Source organism: Camarhynchus parvulus, chromosome 1A (assembly GCF_901933205.1).
Source record: "Camarhynchus parvulus chromosome 1A, STF_HiC, whole genome shotgun sequence".
Taxonomy (NCBI): domain Eukaryota; kingdom Metazoa; phylum Chordata; class Aves; order Passeriformes; family Thraupidae; genus Camarhynchus; species Camarhynchus parvulus.
The window spans coordinates 13764491-13780851 of NC_044586.1; the positions used below are offsets into that span (position 1 = coordinate 13764491).

The 16361-nt window shown below is 37.9% G+C and overlaps 1 protein-coding gene across 2 annotated transcripts in view; it reads left to right on the plus strand.

Moving 5' to 3' along the window:
- KDM7A (lysine demethylase 7A) overlaps positions 1–16361 on the plus strand; it is a 63503-nt gene that overhangs the window by 30372 nt on the left and 16770 nt on the right. For both annotated transcript variants that reach the window (XM_030959441.1, XM_030959442.1), the window contains exons 3-11: positions 1002–1119; positions 1950–2110; positions 5111–5252; positions 5512–5698; positions 6558–6720; positions 9389–9476; positions 10211–10317; positions 12905–12996; positions 16142–16231. In XM_030959441.1, the coding sequence (XP_030815301.1) occupies positions 1002–1119; positions 1950–2110; positions 5111–5252; positions 5512–5698; positions 6558–6720; positions 9389–9476; positions 10211–10317; positions 12905–12996; positions 16142–16231 (1148 nt within the window). The remainder of the gene's footprint in view (positions 1–1001; positions 1120–1949; positions 2111–5110; positions 5253–5511; positions 5699–6557; positions 6721–9388; positions 9477–10210; positions 10318–12904; positions 12997–16141; positions 16232–16361) is intronic.

A 16361-nucleotide genomic window follows, 5' to 3' on the forward strand; every position in this document is an offset into this window, starting at 1 on the left:
ACCAGGTTGGATGGAGCCTTGAGCAGTCTGGGATAGTGCAAAGTGTCCCTGTTCATGCCCCAATGTTGTAACTAGATGATCTTTAATGTCCCTTCCACCCCAAACCATTTTGTGATTCTGTAAAAGTACATACATGTTTTTTACAATACTTTTTTTTCATTTGTATATCTGTCATTTGTCATAGGGAGATCATCACAGCAAGTTTTTATGAGAATGTCTAGTGTTTAAATTTCCTTGGCCCTTAAAGTATAAGGAGCAGTTAGAAATGTAATTTTGCTACTATTGAACTATCAGTTCCAGATTCCCAATATTGTAATAGAACTTTATTTTATCCTTTGTTCTTTATTACTATGCTGTAGCAGTGCATTAAGGCTTCAAACCGTTAAGAAGTTGTATGTTTTGGAGTGCAGTGCTTTTGTTACATGTATTGTAAAGGTCACACCTGCCCAAAGCAGTTTGCACACCAAACTTTAACTGTAACATAAGCAGTAGAAATGGTAGTGAATAGCAGTAATATTATCAGACTGGATATGGGTGTACTTATGGGATGTAATAGCACAGTGGGATTAAATCTTGTAACTTGTGTGAGTATGTAAAATGATGTCTCTGGCTATTCAAGAGGTGTGATTGTTTTGTTTATTAAAAAAAAGTCTGAGCTTTAAGAAATTAAAGTTTGATTGTTGATTTCGTAGCTGTCTTTTTGGATTTGTACAGCTTTTAGGCTCCAGCTGTTTACTTGTGTTGGACTGGATACGGACTCTTAATTTGTGTATAGTGTGCACTGAGATTCTCACATAGAAGGAGCTATAAAAGTACAGAGAGTTACAGTGTCTTGCAGGTGTCATTTTTTGGAAATAGGTAGAATGTCACCTGATTACTGTGATTAACAAACCTTATTTTTTTAATGTGATTGAGACATGTCTGTCTCACTGATGGGATGACTGCTAATCTGAGCCATCTGATTTAACTAATTCCATGTTTAATCCTTCTGAAACTTGTAGTGAAGAAGAGGAGAAACTGGCACAGACATGACTACACAGAGCCAGATGATGGCTCCAAACCAGTGCAGGCTGGAACACGGACCTTTGTTAAGCAGCTGCGGGCTCGCTCTTTCCCAAGGTACAGAACCTTTCTTACGTACTCTGGTGGGAAAACAGTGAAATGTCATCTGAGTGTGTGTTAGAGAAAGTGACTAACATTTCTCTACTTGACATTGTGAAGCTTGAGGATGACATCCTCCCTCTTCAGAATTCTTCCCAGTGCATCCCGGTTTCAGATGGATACATTTGCCTTTTCATGCAGTAGCTGTTCAAGTTTTGCACTGGGATGGGTTGTCTGTTGTGACTGCTGCAGGGTGGTCTGAGAGATTTTGAGTTTTGGGGTGGGTTTTTTTTTGTTTGTTTGTTTTTGGTTTTGTTTGTTGGGTATTTGTGCTCTTGGTGTCAGAATATTGCCTGTATATTCCTTTAGTTCAGGCGTAGTTCTCAGTTTCATAGAACATACACATGAACTGGTAGAGTCTACCTATTCTTGCATGCTTTAGAAGAAAGTGGAGAAACATGATTATACTTTAATCCTGAGTTTGGTTGGCTATCTCACTGAAACATAATGACTTACAATTCTTTAGAGCAGTTGGTGGTTGTTGTTAGCAAAATGTACTTTAACGCCTTCTCTGAGAATTCCTTTTCCCCATCCTTTTAAGTTACTCTCTTTGGTCATACAGAAAGACTACAAGTTTCCAGATGATGCATTACAGTAAAAATTCCTTTGCTTGTTGAGGTTGTTTCCTTGGTCTTTTAGTTAAATGCTTAGTAAAACAATACTGTGTGTTTCTTTTTGATTCAGATGTAGCCATTCCCGTCTGTCTTCCTCCAAACTGAGACTTTTTTAATTTCAGTAGTGCTTGGAGGATGCTTTTCTGCTAATACTCCATCCTTTTTTTCCACCAGTGCTGATGAAGTAATTTTGAAAATGCATGGAAGCCAGTTAACACAAAGATACCTGGAGAAACATGGGTTTGATGTTCCCATTATGGTTCCTAAATTAGATGGTCTGGGACTCAGACTTCCTCCGCCAACTTTCTCTGTTTTAGATGTGGAACGCTATGTGGGTAAGAGTCACTCTGGAGTACTTACTTAAAATGATCCTGTCTGTAAAATAAAATAAATACTTGCTAATACTAAATGATTAAATACTAAATTATTATAAGAGCTTCCAGAGTGCTAAATATTTATTCTAAATTCAAGACTAGGAGAGAGTAAAATCAACGCTATCGTTTGGAGTGGTTTTTTCTCCCCCCCCCTTTTTTTTCTTGTGTGTCTGTCTGTTTGGTAGATGTGTGATAGGACTACAGCCTTATGTCTCAACTTTCAAACCTGTTAATTTCAGGGCAAGCTATATGTGGAATGCTGAAGGTTTTTTTTCTGCTACATGTAGTCCAAGGATAATGGGAATTGAATGAATCACTCTTAAAATTAATAAATTTAATCATTGGTTAGGCTATGACAAAACCTCATGTTTTGGACTCAGTATATTGGCCTTTCTGAATGAAATCTTCCTGAAATTTTCCTACCTTGGCCTCCTTTGTCAGGAGAGGCTTCCCAAGGACCACTTCTTATCAGATCTCTTACCAGTGTGTAATTGTGCCAGCCTGATGTAAGTGTGCAGTACAGACAGAGGCTGAGGCAAGTGCAGCAGGACATTTCCTGTAACACATGGTACAGCTGAGAGTCTGAGTATGTTCTCATCATCACCTGATCTAATGATGTGTGCTGAAAGTAGGTTTTCTGTCCATCAATATTTTACAAAGGCACCAGAATAGGCAGTGTTGTCACCATTGTGATGATGAATAGAAATGTCTGTTCTGCCTTAAAGAGTAATTATCATAGTGATATTTCTGAATCTTTTTTTCTGGATTACTGCCTCTTTGGAATCAGATAGAAAGTTGGCTGTCTCATCCTGACCTGTCAAGATTTCCAGCTCAGAGAAAAAATTGGAATGCCACAGATTTACCTTCCTATTACTGAAATTAAAAATAAGAAAACTGACTAAATACTATTTCAGCTGGAATTTATCAAGATGATACAAACGCACAGTTGTAAAGTGAATATGTTTATAATGTACATCTAGGCATGTTTCCAGCATTCCAAAATTGTGTCAAATTTGGCCATTGTGTAACTAAAAGGACATAAACCAATTGCTGTTATAGTGGTGGTGTTAGTCCTTTCTCTTGGCTTGTCTAGTTCTCTAAAGGTATCACTTCAGAACACATGGTGTGTGACCTCCTCTCTGTTGTCATCAGAAATGAAGCACACCCATGATAATTATTCAGTGAAAGTACTGCATGCTTGCAAGTTGTGCATATACGTAAGGAAGGTGGGGGTTTGGTGATGCTTGATAGGAAAAGTGAGGAAGAGATCTGCCCTGATGTCGTGGTTTGAGAGGAAGTAAGTTTTCTGGGATATGCTGTGGTCACCAGTAGGTGTTAATATTGGCACCTGGTGTGGCCACTGGGGACATTGGATAATGTGGCCTCTGAGAACACAGGGGTTAAAAAGCAGAGCGCTCCTGTAAGAAGTTCTCGTGGGTTTCGGTGGGGAAAGAGTTCGGATCTGTCCCCCTGTCCAGCTGCTGCTGCTGGGCGGGCGAGGGGCAGCCATGCAGCCGGGTGAGGTAGGCTGGGGCTTGGACAGAGATGGGAGGTGAAGAGGCCCCAAGGATGGAAGGGTGGGAGAAGCACCAGGAGGAGGCATCGGGCAGCCTCCCCAGGAGAGAGAGAGAGAGAGTACAGCCTGTGCCTGGACTGTGCTACCTTGGAACTTGATAACATGTGCCGGCAGCACAGCTGAGAAGGAGAAGAAGTGGGGGGGCAGCGAGAAGGTGTCCAGCCGCTGTGGGAGTTCCTGAGAAGGCAAAGCCCGAGCTTTTAACCCTTTTTTGGACAATGAAAACTTTGCAGAACATTAACCTTTCCTAGAAGAGAGATAAAGTGGAAGAAAGAAATGTGCAAGGGTGAAGGTCTGGGCAAGTGAAAGATGTCGGGAGAGTACAGAAGAATCTTAGGTTTGAAGAGATGATGGAGTGGCCTTAGCTGGACTCTTCTTGTTATAGCCATGGACAGAACCATGTTCCTTGTGACACAGAGACTGCATCCAGAGGGAGGCAATGGCTCAGAGCCAAGAGGGTTCAGTGTTGGTACCCCTCGGCCCCAGGGGGTGAAATTTGGGAGGGAACAGGTGTCCCGAAGGTGAGACTGTGCTCTTTTTGGTACGGGACAAAGCATCCTTAAAAGGACAACCCTAGAAGCAGCTCTGGTCCATGTGCTGTGGTGAGAGCACTGGACATGGAAGGAAGAGGTCACGATGGCAAATGTTCTCTGGGCGGTGCCACGAGTGACATGGAAACACACGAGGTTTCAACAGTGTTTCCTGGGGAAGCCTATGGTACAAGAGGGACTCCTCTCCTCTTGATGAACTGAGAATTGATTACCTAAAGGGTGGTGATGGACTGAGAGTTGGTGATTTTGGGGGATAGATGTATTGGAAATTTGGTGGGGGGAGGAGGAAATGTTTTTGAAAAGTTTTCATTTTCCCTGTGTGTTTCTTGCTACTTAGAGTTGTAGTTTAGTTAATAAAGTTTTCTTTTCTTTATTTCTAAGTGGGGGCCTGCTTTGCTTGTTCCTGGTCATATCTCACAGCAGACACCAGGGAGCATATATTTTCATGGGGGCACTGGCATTGTGCCAGCATCAAACCATGACGCCTGATAACTTTCTCCATGCTACTCTTTGCAATTGCAGCCATAAACCCATTTTTTTTAAAACAGATGCAGCCATTCTATACTACTCTTTCTTTTTGGTTAACCACAGGAAAGAGGATTTATTTTTAGAGTGTTTTCAGTTCTGTCCTTGGCTGATTATAGTAATTAAAGTTAAACCTAATAAAAAGTTGGTTTATACTGATCTGTCTCTCTTCCGAGAGAATAATGATAGTAGTAGAGTTTTTCTGCAGAATTGTTTTGATAAAGACTGGAAAAAAGCTAATTTTCTCTTAAATTCCTGAAATGTCTTTTATCTGTGATAGCCTTAAGAAGGTCATCCTGTTTTTTACAGGTGGTGACAAAGTGATAGATGTCATAGATGTAGCAAGACAAGCCGACAGTAAAATGAAGCTCCATAATTACATTAAATACTTCACAAATCCTGACCGACCCAAAGTATTGAATGTGATCAGCCTGGAATTCTCGGACACAAAGTGAGTATTGACTTCAGTTCCTTGAATGTAGGAAGTGGTTTTCACGAAGCTGAACAGTATGTGTAGGAATATAATGCCTGTAGTGGGAAAGACAGGAGGAGGTGTATTTTATGTAGACTGCCATTGTCATGTAATATGGGTATAAAACATATTTATTAGTTCATAAGTAATGTCTTTGTAGGAAGCTGTCATTTAAAAAGAGGTGTGCTTACTCCTGCGTATATTAACAGATCTTTTTTGTTTGTTTGTTTTTTAAAAGGATGTCTGAATTAGTGGAAGTACCAGACATTGCCAGAAAGCTTTCGTGGGTGGAAAATTATTGGCCAGATGATTCTGTCTTCCCTAAGCCTTTTGTTCAGAAGTATTGCTTAATGGGTGTCCAGGACAGCTATACAGATTTTCATATTGATTTTGGAGGAACATCAGTTTGGTACCACGTTCTCTGGGTATGAATGCTGCTTGATTTACCGAATCACAGAATATGCTGTGTTGGAAGGAACCCATGAGGATCATCAAGTCCAACTCCTGGTCCTGCTCAGGACAGCCCAAGAGTCACAGCATGTGCCTGAGAGCATTGTCCAAGCACTTCTTTAGCTCTGTCAGGCTTGGTGCAGTGTCCACTTAGCTGGGGAGCCTGTTCCAGCACCCAGCCACCCCCTGGATGTCTATGACTATATGAAACAAAAGTTATTCAGTGTGCAGCCTTCTGTCTGTGGCATTATCACCTGCATGAAATCCTGGGCTTGCAATGCTAAGGGAGGAGGCTGAAAGTGAATTACTGATCTCTGGTGTTGCATTTTTATGCTTTTACTTAGTATGCTTTTGGTGACTTGTAGACTGTAATTGGTAGACCTGTGAGTGACATAGTGAGGTTTTAGCAGGAAAAAAATAATTGAATGAAAATCATTGGCATACTCAATTTTTTATTCTCACAAATCTGACCATGTGTACATCATGGAAGAGGCAAGGTGGTTTCATCCATTCATTTTCTCCCTTGGTAGGTGTGGGCATATCCATGAATTGTTTATAAAAACTGGATATTTTTGTATTCCATGAAAAGTTCTGGTGTGTTTGTTTGCTCCCTTTAAATCACAAGACACCACCTGTTTAATATGCTGTATCTAAGCTCTTGGTGGATCGCATTTGTGACACTGCCTGAACATGCCATAGTGGGAAGATGGAATACTTTACATTTAGGTCAATCTGTTACTTCAGTAGGAGTTGTAGTGTACAACCTACTTCAGTAGGTTGTAGTGTACCTCTAGAAAAACATTAATTTATTTGTTTGGTATATTTGTTCAATAGGGTGAGAAGATATTCTACTTGATCAAGCCCACTGATGAAAATTTGGCTCTCTATGAGTCCTGGAGTTCATCTGTCACCCAGAGTGAAGTGTATTTTGGGGACAAGGTTGACAAGTGTTACAAGTGTGTTGTGAAGCAAGGACACACTTTATTTGTCCCAACAGGTAAGACTTTACTCTTGGTATTAGGACTTAGCAAGTTTAATCACCAGGAATTACGAATATTGTAAAATAATTGCATTATCAGCATTTGGTATCCTCTAAAATTATGGATAAGAGAGAATAATAAAACAATTAGAACTTTAGATTTTCAAAGCAAGTAATTCAGCTTTTAAGATTGCCTGACAGTCATAACAATTATCAGGGAATGAAAGGGTATTTGTTACTCCATTAGAAGACAACAAATTAAAGTTGATTTTGATTATCAGGGAAGTAGTTCCAATTAATAAAGCACAGATTGTTCACTATTTGTTAAGTATTCAGACTGAATTCTTACCCTAATTTTATAATACAGTTTTATTTTTACACATTTCAGTATTGCAAGGCCTACTAAGCCTAATTATTACAAAAACATCACATAAACTTATGCTGTAGGCTAGAGTATGAAGAATAAAAGTTGGGTGGGTTTTTTGGTTTGCTTTTGTTGTGAGAAATGTCAAAACAGTTCAAAACAATTCTTTAATAAAAGAATAAAAAACAGACAAATGCTTCAAACAAAACACCTCTCCCTACACAAACTCCCAAATACCATAAGCTTACAACTCTTTAATAAATCAAACAATATTTTGCCAATAAAGTGACTGCCAGGTTTTGGTATTTTTGCTTATCCAGTCTATCCATATAAATACTTTTTAGTATTTAATTGTTGAAAATTTGTACTGGGTGCTGTCTTCTCTTTTTTGAGCAGAAAAAAAGCTTTAAATACAAGGAGCAAGAAAATGATTTACAATTCTAGTTCTGGAAGAAACCTTGAAGATTATGATCAGTACATTATTCCATCCTGTACTTTCTAGACTACTTCATTTTTCTCATAGCTCAATTCTGTACCTGTGAGGTTCAGTGTTTACTGTTCTAGTTCACAGCTTGTACAGAATAAGTGCCATAGTACCTGATGAGGCCCTCTGTGTGCTCTTGACATTCCTGAACAGCCAGAGCTTTAAAAAATGTATTTCCAGCAAGAAATAGCATTAATTGTCCATGCATGTAAGTTCATAGATCTATGAACAGAGAAAGCAGAATTACAGAATGAAGAACTTTATTGTGACTCACAGAAAATAGTTACTGCTTTCTAAGTAATCAGCTGAATCTGAGCTATCACTGTAATATGGCCATGAAGAAAAGTATCATCAGATGATAATTTCTCATGTGTACATGTATTTCAATGTGTCTACACATAAAAAGGTACTTCCAAACACACATGTGCATGTATGTGTATACACACATACTTATTCATATACATATGATGGAGTGCAGCAGAAGAACCCATAAATTAAACTAGGTTTCAAGATAGGTGTTTAAAAAAATGTGAAATTCTGTAAGACCGAGGAGAGACTTTGACAAAAAAAATCCCCTGATCTCTGGTGAAAACCACTTGCTGTTTCTGCTTGCACTGGTGCTAGTGGATGTCATAATTATTTTATAATCTTGGAAATATGTTCAGAGTAGTCTTCTGATCTAAAATTAATTTTGCATGTAGGTGAATAAGATCTACTGGGAGGCTCTTTAAAGTTATTTAAATATAATTCAAGATATTCTGTGTGGTCTACACCAAATTTGCATTCCTCATTATATATACCTGGATCAAAAGTGCAGCATAAAAATAGCAAGCAGGAATGAAAATAATTAAAATCTTATGTTGATGCGGGTATGCTGTGAAACTGCTCATTATTAGCTGAATTAGGGCATAGATTGAATGCTAGTTTGTAATATGTAGTTGTTTGTGATTTGGTCTGATCTTTCCTCAAATTGGGAAGCTTCCTGTCCATCTTGCCTACACTCAGTGGAAGCATGAAGCAGTCTGCAAATGTCTGGCGAACTCATCTTGTGTCAAAGACCATCTGTAGGCATGCAAAATCAGATCTTGACAGAGAAAGTCTCCTTGTAGTTTACTTACACTAGAGCTCCACAGTATAAATTTCACAAATAACTATTTTTAATCAGGCAACTCATGTAATGTGTTCTTTTGTGTGCTTAGTTGAAGTTATCCCCTAGCAATTAGCTAGATCGATAGTGTAATGTTGGCCATGCTTTACCGTGTTGAATAGTGGATTTCTTAAGGACAATATTTCAATTATGTGACAAACTTTATAGTGTGTCTAGACTGGGTTTTAAACTGATCATAATTTCACTTGACTTAGAATGGCTGTATTTAGAATAATTTATGGGACCACTTCTGAATTCCTATTTGAGAAAGTTCAGTATTGCTAAATGATTTTATTTTGTGCAAACAACCCAGTTACTGTAAGCAACATGTAAATACTGAAAGACATACAATTTTCTTTTTATGACTTGATCCTTTGTTCAGTATATTTTTCCATTCCTGAGTTGTTTATATTTGTGGATTGGAATGAAACTTGACAAGTTGGCTTTGCATCCTTACCACCCCCTCCCTGTGATAAATGTTTTAAGCTTAATTATTTCAGAAAACTACAGTTCCATTAGATTTCTGAAAAATTGTAGTTTACATGTTGTTAAAATTACTTGTTCCTAGCACAGAATACAAATCTGTTTGCTTTTTTCTTTCAGGAGCAGCATTTTTACTTATATGTGTATTTAAGAACAGTCTTAGAATAATTCATGCGTATGTATTAAATTTCACAATATGTCATTTCAGGCTGGATTCACGCTGTGCTCACATCTCAGGATTGTATGGCTTTTGGAGGAAACTTTTTGCACAACCTCAACATTGGCATGCAGCTCAGGTTAGTCTCAGCTCTTCCTGTACTTGTTCCCCAGTAAGTAGGGTATTCTTTTCATAGAGATTTTTCTTCATGCACTTAACCAGGATCAAATTGGTACAGGCTCTCTAACTGACTATAGTGGCATTTTCAGTTAGAATGTATCAAGCACGTTCTCTTGTTTTACTTCTGCAAAGTTTGTTTCAAAAGCAAAATGAAGGCTGTGCAAGAATTTAAGTGACTAAAAGGAGGAAAAAAAAAAGAAAAAAAAAATCTACTTTGGAGATTAGTATAAGTGAGTAAAATAAAACTAAGCAAGCCCAGGTGTGCGACACTGAGTTGAAATGAGCATCCTCAAGTCAGCATTGCTCTAAGGGCAGCTGTATTTAGTTTTTGTCCAAGATGTAGAGCTGTCTTCTAAACATATTGTTTTTATTTATTACAGTGGAATCCTGATAAAATTCCATCTGTTAAAAGATCACACATTGGGTTTGTATCCTAGTTTTATGAAGTCCAACTTTATTCTTAGAAGTGCCGCAGTCAAACTTGATAAGGTCAGAGCCTGAATGAGACCAGAGTTCAATCTTGTCTGTGGTCTTGTTGGGGTTTAACTATGTGGTACTTGACTTCTTTTCTTTATCATGGCCATGGTTATTTTATTTCATTTTATTTTGGACATTGTGTCAATTTGAATGATTACATAGTTGAATAATTTGATAATTAAAACATTCATGGTTTTAATATTTGCATTTATTCAGGTGTTATGAAATGGAGAAGAGGCTAAAAACCCCAGATCTTTTCAAATTTCCTTTCTTTGAAGCCATCTGTTGGTTTGTGGCCAAAAACTTATTGGAAACATTGAAAGGTAATGCATGTTTTATTTTAACAGATGCACATATATGTGCTTTTATAATTATTTTTCTCTTAAGTGGTAATGGACCATGACATCAGTTTTTCTCCCAGGCTTCTTTCATATAATTTAAGATCTTTGAATATCCATTGATAGCCTTTACTTCAAGCAAGTAGTTCTATGAAATGATCCCCCTAACTTACATCTGTGAGTTTCTTCTTGGTGGCTTCACAGCTGAACATAGACGTTTTCTTGCACTTCTACAATTTTCTTTGGCCTTTCCAGTCACAGTGCCTGCTGTCCTCTGCTCCTGGTTGTGGAAGGAAAGATGTCTGTGAGGGCTTTTGTAGGAAAGATGTACCAGTTCCTATGGGCTGTGTTAAGTCACTTATATCAGTGCTTATCTAGGAGGTGTCTCAACAGCCTCCAGTTCTTAACAGTTACTGTTCTTCTCCAAACTTTGTCACCCATTCCTTAATTGCTGTAATTGTACCCATGTATGTTTGTGTTTGAGAGAGTGCCTATGTGACTTCACCTTTTTTTGCTCAAGTATCTTGCCCTCTGCCTGCTCTGTTTAATCTTAATAATACAATGTATTTCAAAGGACAGAAGTCAACCTTCAGAAGAGGCTGCTGAATTCAATTTCTGTTTTGGAATAGATCAGAATCCCACATGATGTCTTCTAATGTGAAAACCGTACAAGTTATTGAAAATTATCTCTTCTCCTTTCAGCAAATTAAAACATTGAACAGCCCTTGATTCCTAAATGAGCATTTGAAGTCTCACAGTGACCCCAGAGCAGCTCAGAAATTTTACCAAACAGAACAAACTCGCAGAAAACTTTTCCTTACAAAAAGAGTATTTTTATCTAGAAAGCTTGCTTTGGTTTCTCTCATTCATACATATTTAATGTTTACAAACTCGTCAGAAGCCATGGGAACTGTGTTCCTGCTGGAAAAGCACACATATGTTTCATAGCTAACTATAAGCTGTGTCTGTTCACCCCACTCTTCCCTCTCCTTTTTTTATCCCATGACTCCATGAGTCCATAGGCTGTGAGCCTCTTGTGTCTTAGGCTGTGAAACTTATTCTCATGTTATATTTAATCTTTGGTTTAGTACATGTTTTGTCACTGAACAACACTATGACCTATAAACATCACAAAAAATAAAAACGGATGTTTCCATGGCTGAGGTGAAGTTTATATTGGATTTTGGCATCAAGGCTCAAATGAATTAGGTGTTTGCTAGTCAGAATCCATTGTTTTATGAATAAAGAATGATGCCACTTCAGTTTTGTGGGGTAATGGTGATGTCCAGCTGTTAGCAGTACCTTTTTATGAAATTCAGGTCAGTGAACAAAATCAGCACAGCATGTCTTTCTGCTTCATTCTATAGAATGGTAACAGGGTCACAAACATTTTGAATTTGACTTTTTGTTTGCAGAAAGTGTTTCATGATAAGTATTATTGCATTCACCTAAATAGTTTTCTTAATTCTTGGGGTTTCAAAAGATGCAATGTGTGCTGTTGTTCATGTATGCTGTAGTCATTAATTTGAATTACTTTTAACTCATGCAATTGTTTCTATTGCATCTAAAAGATTTAGCCTATGGTACTCCATTGTATTCTTAAAATTTTATCAACTGATTCAGCTAATGGGCAGGAAGATTTCTGCTGCCAGTACCTCCCATACCCTTTAACAAGTAGGAGGCCTTTGAGGGAAGAACAGCTGTTTACTCACAGAACCTTCCTTTTTCTGCCAGCTTCCTAATACATAATCCATAAGAATGGTGTTTTATTAGTGTATTCTTTTAAGGGGATAAAATGAGCCAAATGGTTCTAGTGTTGATCCATTTGCTATTGACAAGTGGAAATACTTGTCAGGAACATGAGGAGAGGTTTTAATCTACTTTTGGTTGTTTATGGAGGATTTCTCTTTTCCCTTCCTTTTTTTACTCCTATGAAGCAAAAGAGAGAATGAAAAGGAATTGCAATCAGTTGGGAACACAACTTCCCTAAGAAGAGGAGGTTCTGAAACAGGGTGGTTTCCACCCCCTGTCCCTTTGATTTTGGGAGTAAAAATGGTGTAAACCATGTGAGGGAGAACTGTGATAATTGGAAGGGTGACAAAAATGTTTGGGAAGTGGAAGTATGCTAGTGTGAGCCATTTGCATATGTATGGAGATAAGCAGTGCAAATTCAAATTTAGAGATACATCCCACATCCTGCTGGTCCCCTTTGACTAAAATATTTCTCAATGAAATAAAAGTTTCTTCATATTTCTTCAAATGTTTTTTTTTCTCTATTTTAGATCTGGATTCTTTTTCCCTAAATGACCTTTAGTATGTTGTAAACTTAACCCTAATTCATACAAGAATAAATTTAAAAAAAGAGGGTTTTATGTAGAATCACTCTAGGGTTGGATTTGCTTTTTTCCTGGTCCTTCTTGTTACAGTGTGCACAGCATGCCATGTTTCATTTGCTTGAACAATTTTTTCTTTACTGTGCTCTTGCACAATGGCAACTTTATTGGCTGAAGGGTAGGTATCATTCTATTTTTTTTCTTGATGTGTTTCTAAATTGGTTTCTGTATCTTTCTAGAACTGAGGGAAGATGGTTTCCAGCCTCCAAGCTATTTAGTGCAAGGAGTGAAGGCTTTACTTACTGCTTTAAAATTATGGATGAAAAAAGAAGTACGTATAAGTGATTTTGTTTGCTATTTTGGTGAGCTCTGTTTTCATTTAAAACTAAGTGAAGATCTATGCCCTTTCAAAGTTTAAGATTTATTTTTATCTGTTTGTTAATGAGTAGTGAAAAAGTCTATTAGAAGTATGTACTGCTGATTTGGGGAAGAATCATAATGCCAATTTTATATTCCATGATTAGTCACTGAACAACGCTATGACCTATAAACTTCATAAAAAATAAAAACTGATGTTTCCATGGCTAGGGTGAAGTTTATATTGGATTTTGGCATCAAGACTCATCAAGACTTACATTCCAAAAATCATGATTCCATGATTATTCCAAGTCTATTAGGCCATTTAATAAGCTCAAGTATTATAGCTGATTGAGGTAGAATCTTGCTTTACCTCAGGACAGGATAAGAATGCCAGAGGATAAGGTGATAAGGTGGGGAACTTTCTAAGGAATGTGTTAATACAGTCAATTAATCCTCATCTGAGGCAGTGGAGGTATGGGAATACCATGGCATTTTTCATTTTGCATTCATGTCAGTGGTGTGGAAAGCACATTTCAGCTACATCTGCTGAAGAGTCAGTTTAGATTCAGATTGAGGAATATTAACTTCAATTGAAAACTCTCCTTGCTCAACATTGATTGACTCTTGAAAAATCATAAGTATGCCATCAGTGCTGGCTTTGCTGGTGCTCTTTTCTCCAGGAAAGCTTGTTTTGGCACAGAGCTGGGTCTGGCCTAACTCCATGTGTTTTTTCATGTGCCTATGATAATAAACCCTCTTGGAAGCAGTGCTCCTGGGAAGTGCTGTTCCCTGACAGGCAGTTTGGTTCTGACTGAGGGTATTAATTCTACTTTTTTGCTGCTTGTGACATTGCCTTGTTGCAAGCCAGACTTGAACTGGCTCTTTGAGATCTCTGCTCTTTCTGCCCACAAATTCAACTTGTAAGAGAACTTAGCATGTATGTATGATACTACATATGATAATTGCATAATGCTGCATCCAACAGTATGAGTTCTGTGGAACTGGACATGAGATGCAGATGCAGAGGTGGTTTTTATGTGTGCAATGTGTTGGGGTCCAGACTGTGTAGCATTACTGATCCCAGATGAAACTCTGCTGGCCCTCTGTGTTGGTTCTCCAGTGTCTCTTGGTCTCTGCTGTTCTGGATGAAGGCTTGTTAGCGAGCAATGCCTCAGTGTTTATGGGATGTTGGGCCTAAGCTCTTGAACCACGTGTGAATCCAAGCCATCTTTGCTTCTGTGGCATGGATAATAAGCAAGCCAAGTGATTAGGCTACTGAACTGAGATCAAACACAGCATATATAAATTCTGATTTTGATTTGAAATTGGATTAGCATTCCTTTTTTCTAGATTGCTGTAGTGTAGTATTGTAGCATTTGTGTACTGTCTAGTAGGTCATTGAGTATTTTGATTCATGTGGAATGTGGTACATTCTCTCATTCTCTGTGGAAGAAAAATCAATTGCACTTGCTGCATTCTGAATGCTTATTAATGAGACCTTTGAGTATTTCTAAACCACTGGATGAAGAGACACAGCCATTGTGAGGGAAGTGCAGAGCATCAGTGATTCAGCCACAGTGTTGTCTGCTGTCCACCAGCTATCAAGTTTCATACCTTACAGCCATCTTCTCTGGCTGCTGCTTCATTCTTGAGCCAGTCCTGCTGTGCAGCAGACCATGTGTGAGATAGGTTTGGAGCTGTGGGCAGGTGAGGACAGGAGGAGCTTTGTGCATTGCAGTTTGATCTGCTCATGCTGAGGATTTCAGACAGTTCCTGAAAAATGGCAAACACGTGCTCCTCAAATGAGAACACCTCTCTCATGAGCTTTCACATTTGTGTCATGGAGCATGTCTTTTCAACATAGATTAATTATCTTAGAGAATTGTTTTGTGCCATTTTCTAGAGAATTTCAAACTCATCTTCTTTTGAGACAGTGAAGTAGGAAGGATTGAATGGTCCTAAAATGACCAATAACTTGATGGAAAAATTATACAGTTTAGTGACAGAGCTGCTGTTTTCTCCAGGGTGAATATGTAGAGGTGTGATACATTCAAAGAATGAACAATTGTAAATAATAGCAGCTGATTTAATCTTCCCTGTAGAATTAGGGGCCCTGAAATGAATAATCATATCATGATGATATGTTGGTGTTGGGTTTTGTTGGGAGGGGGAGAAAGGATTTGTTTTAATGACTGAGAGGAAGACAGGTTCAATGAAATGCACATACAGTATTGAATTGCTTCTAGCAATCATTTTGCTGCTGAATCTCATTTTTGAAATGTGGGTAGCTGAAAGTCTTTTATGATGTTTTTCCATTTAAGTAGTTGATTACAGGAATTCAAGGCAATCATTCTAGCCTGTGTGTTAAGTGATGTTTTATCTGTTTAATTCTAACTAAAAGTGTTCTAAATGGACATTTAAACTACATACAAAATATTTTTTGCTGGATCTAACTATAGAGTATTTGAACTTTTGTTGTGTGTGTATGTATATGAAATCTGTCTCTGATATGGTTTCAGAGGATTAAAGGGAACATAAACTCTTACAACTTCCTATATTGTTTATAAGGAATAGGGATATTTTTCCTAAGTTGCATTTTCCAATCTGCTAGATTTTAAATAAGCTAAGAAGGTAATTTTTAAGAATTGGGTGTCAGGAAGATGTCTAAAAATCTGCATCTTGGTTACTCATGATTATTCTTGAGATTACATTTTTTGTCAGGGTGAAATTCCCTTAGTATTATGGTGTTTTTAAAGTCATAACTCTAATTAATGTTGAAGTATTCCTCTATTCTGACCGTGGTAAAGGGAAAAAAGGTGATTACTCTACTGAGGATAAAAAAAATAAAGTGGTTGTCAGTATGGCTTTCTGTTACCTCTTCTTTGGAATCTTGGAGACACTGAGGAATATCTGCTGGCTACTAAAGCTTGAACTGGAAGCTACTGCATGTGTGTATCAGCCCTGGCTGTTTGTGATCGTTATTATAGAAATGAATCTGGTTTTTATTTTACTTTTATTTTTTCCCTTGTAGTTTTGTTTATTTCATATTATTTCTGCTTTTATCTGGAAAAAAACCCCCAAAACTAAGTATCTTTTTCTTCTCCCTTTGCACACAGCTTGTAACAGAACATGCCTTTGAAATTCCAGACAACATTAGGCCTGGGCATCTCATCAAAGAGCTCTCTAAAGTGATTCGTTCTGTAGAGGTAAGAACAGAGGCAGCCCTACATAAGTCTTCAGAAAATAAATCTTTGAATTGGGCAACTCCATCAATGTTATGCTTCTGGATGACCATATTCTCCTTTTAATTTATTACCATTCATTTAATAATAGAAT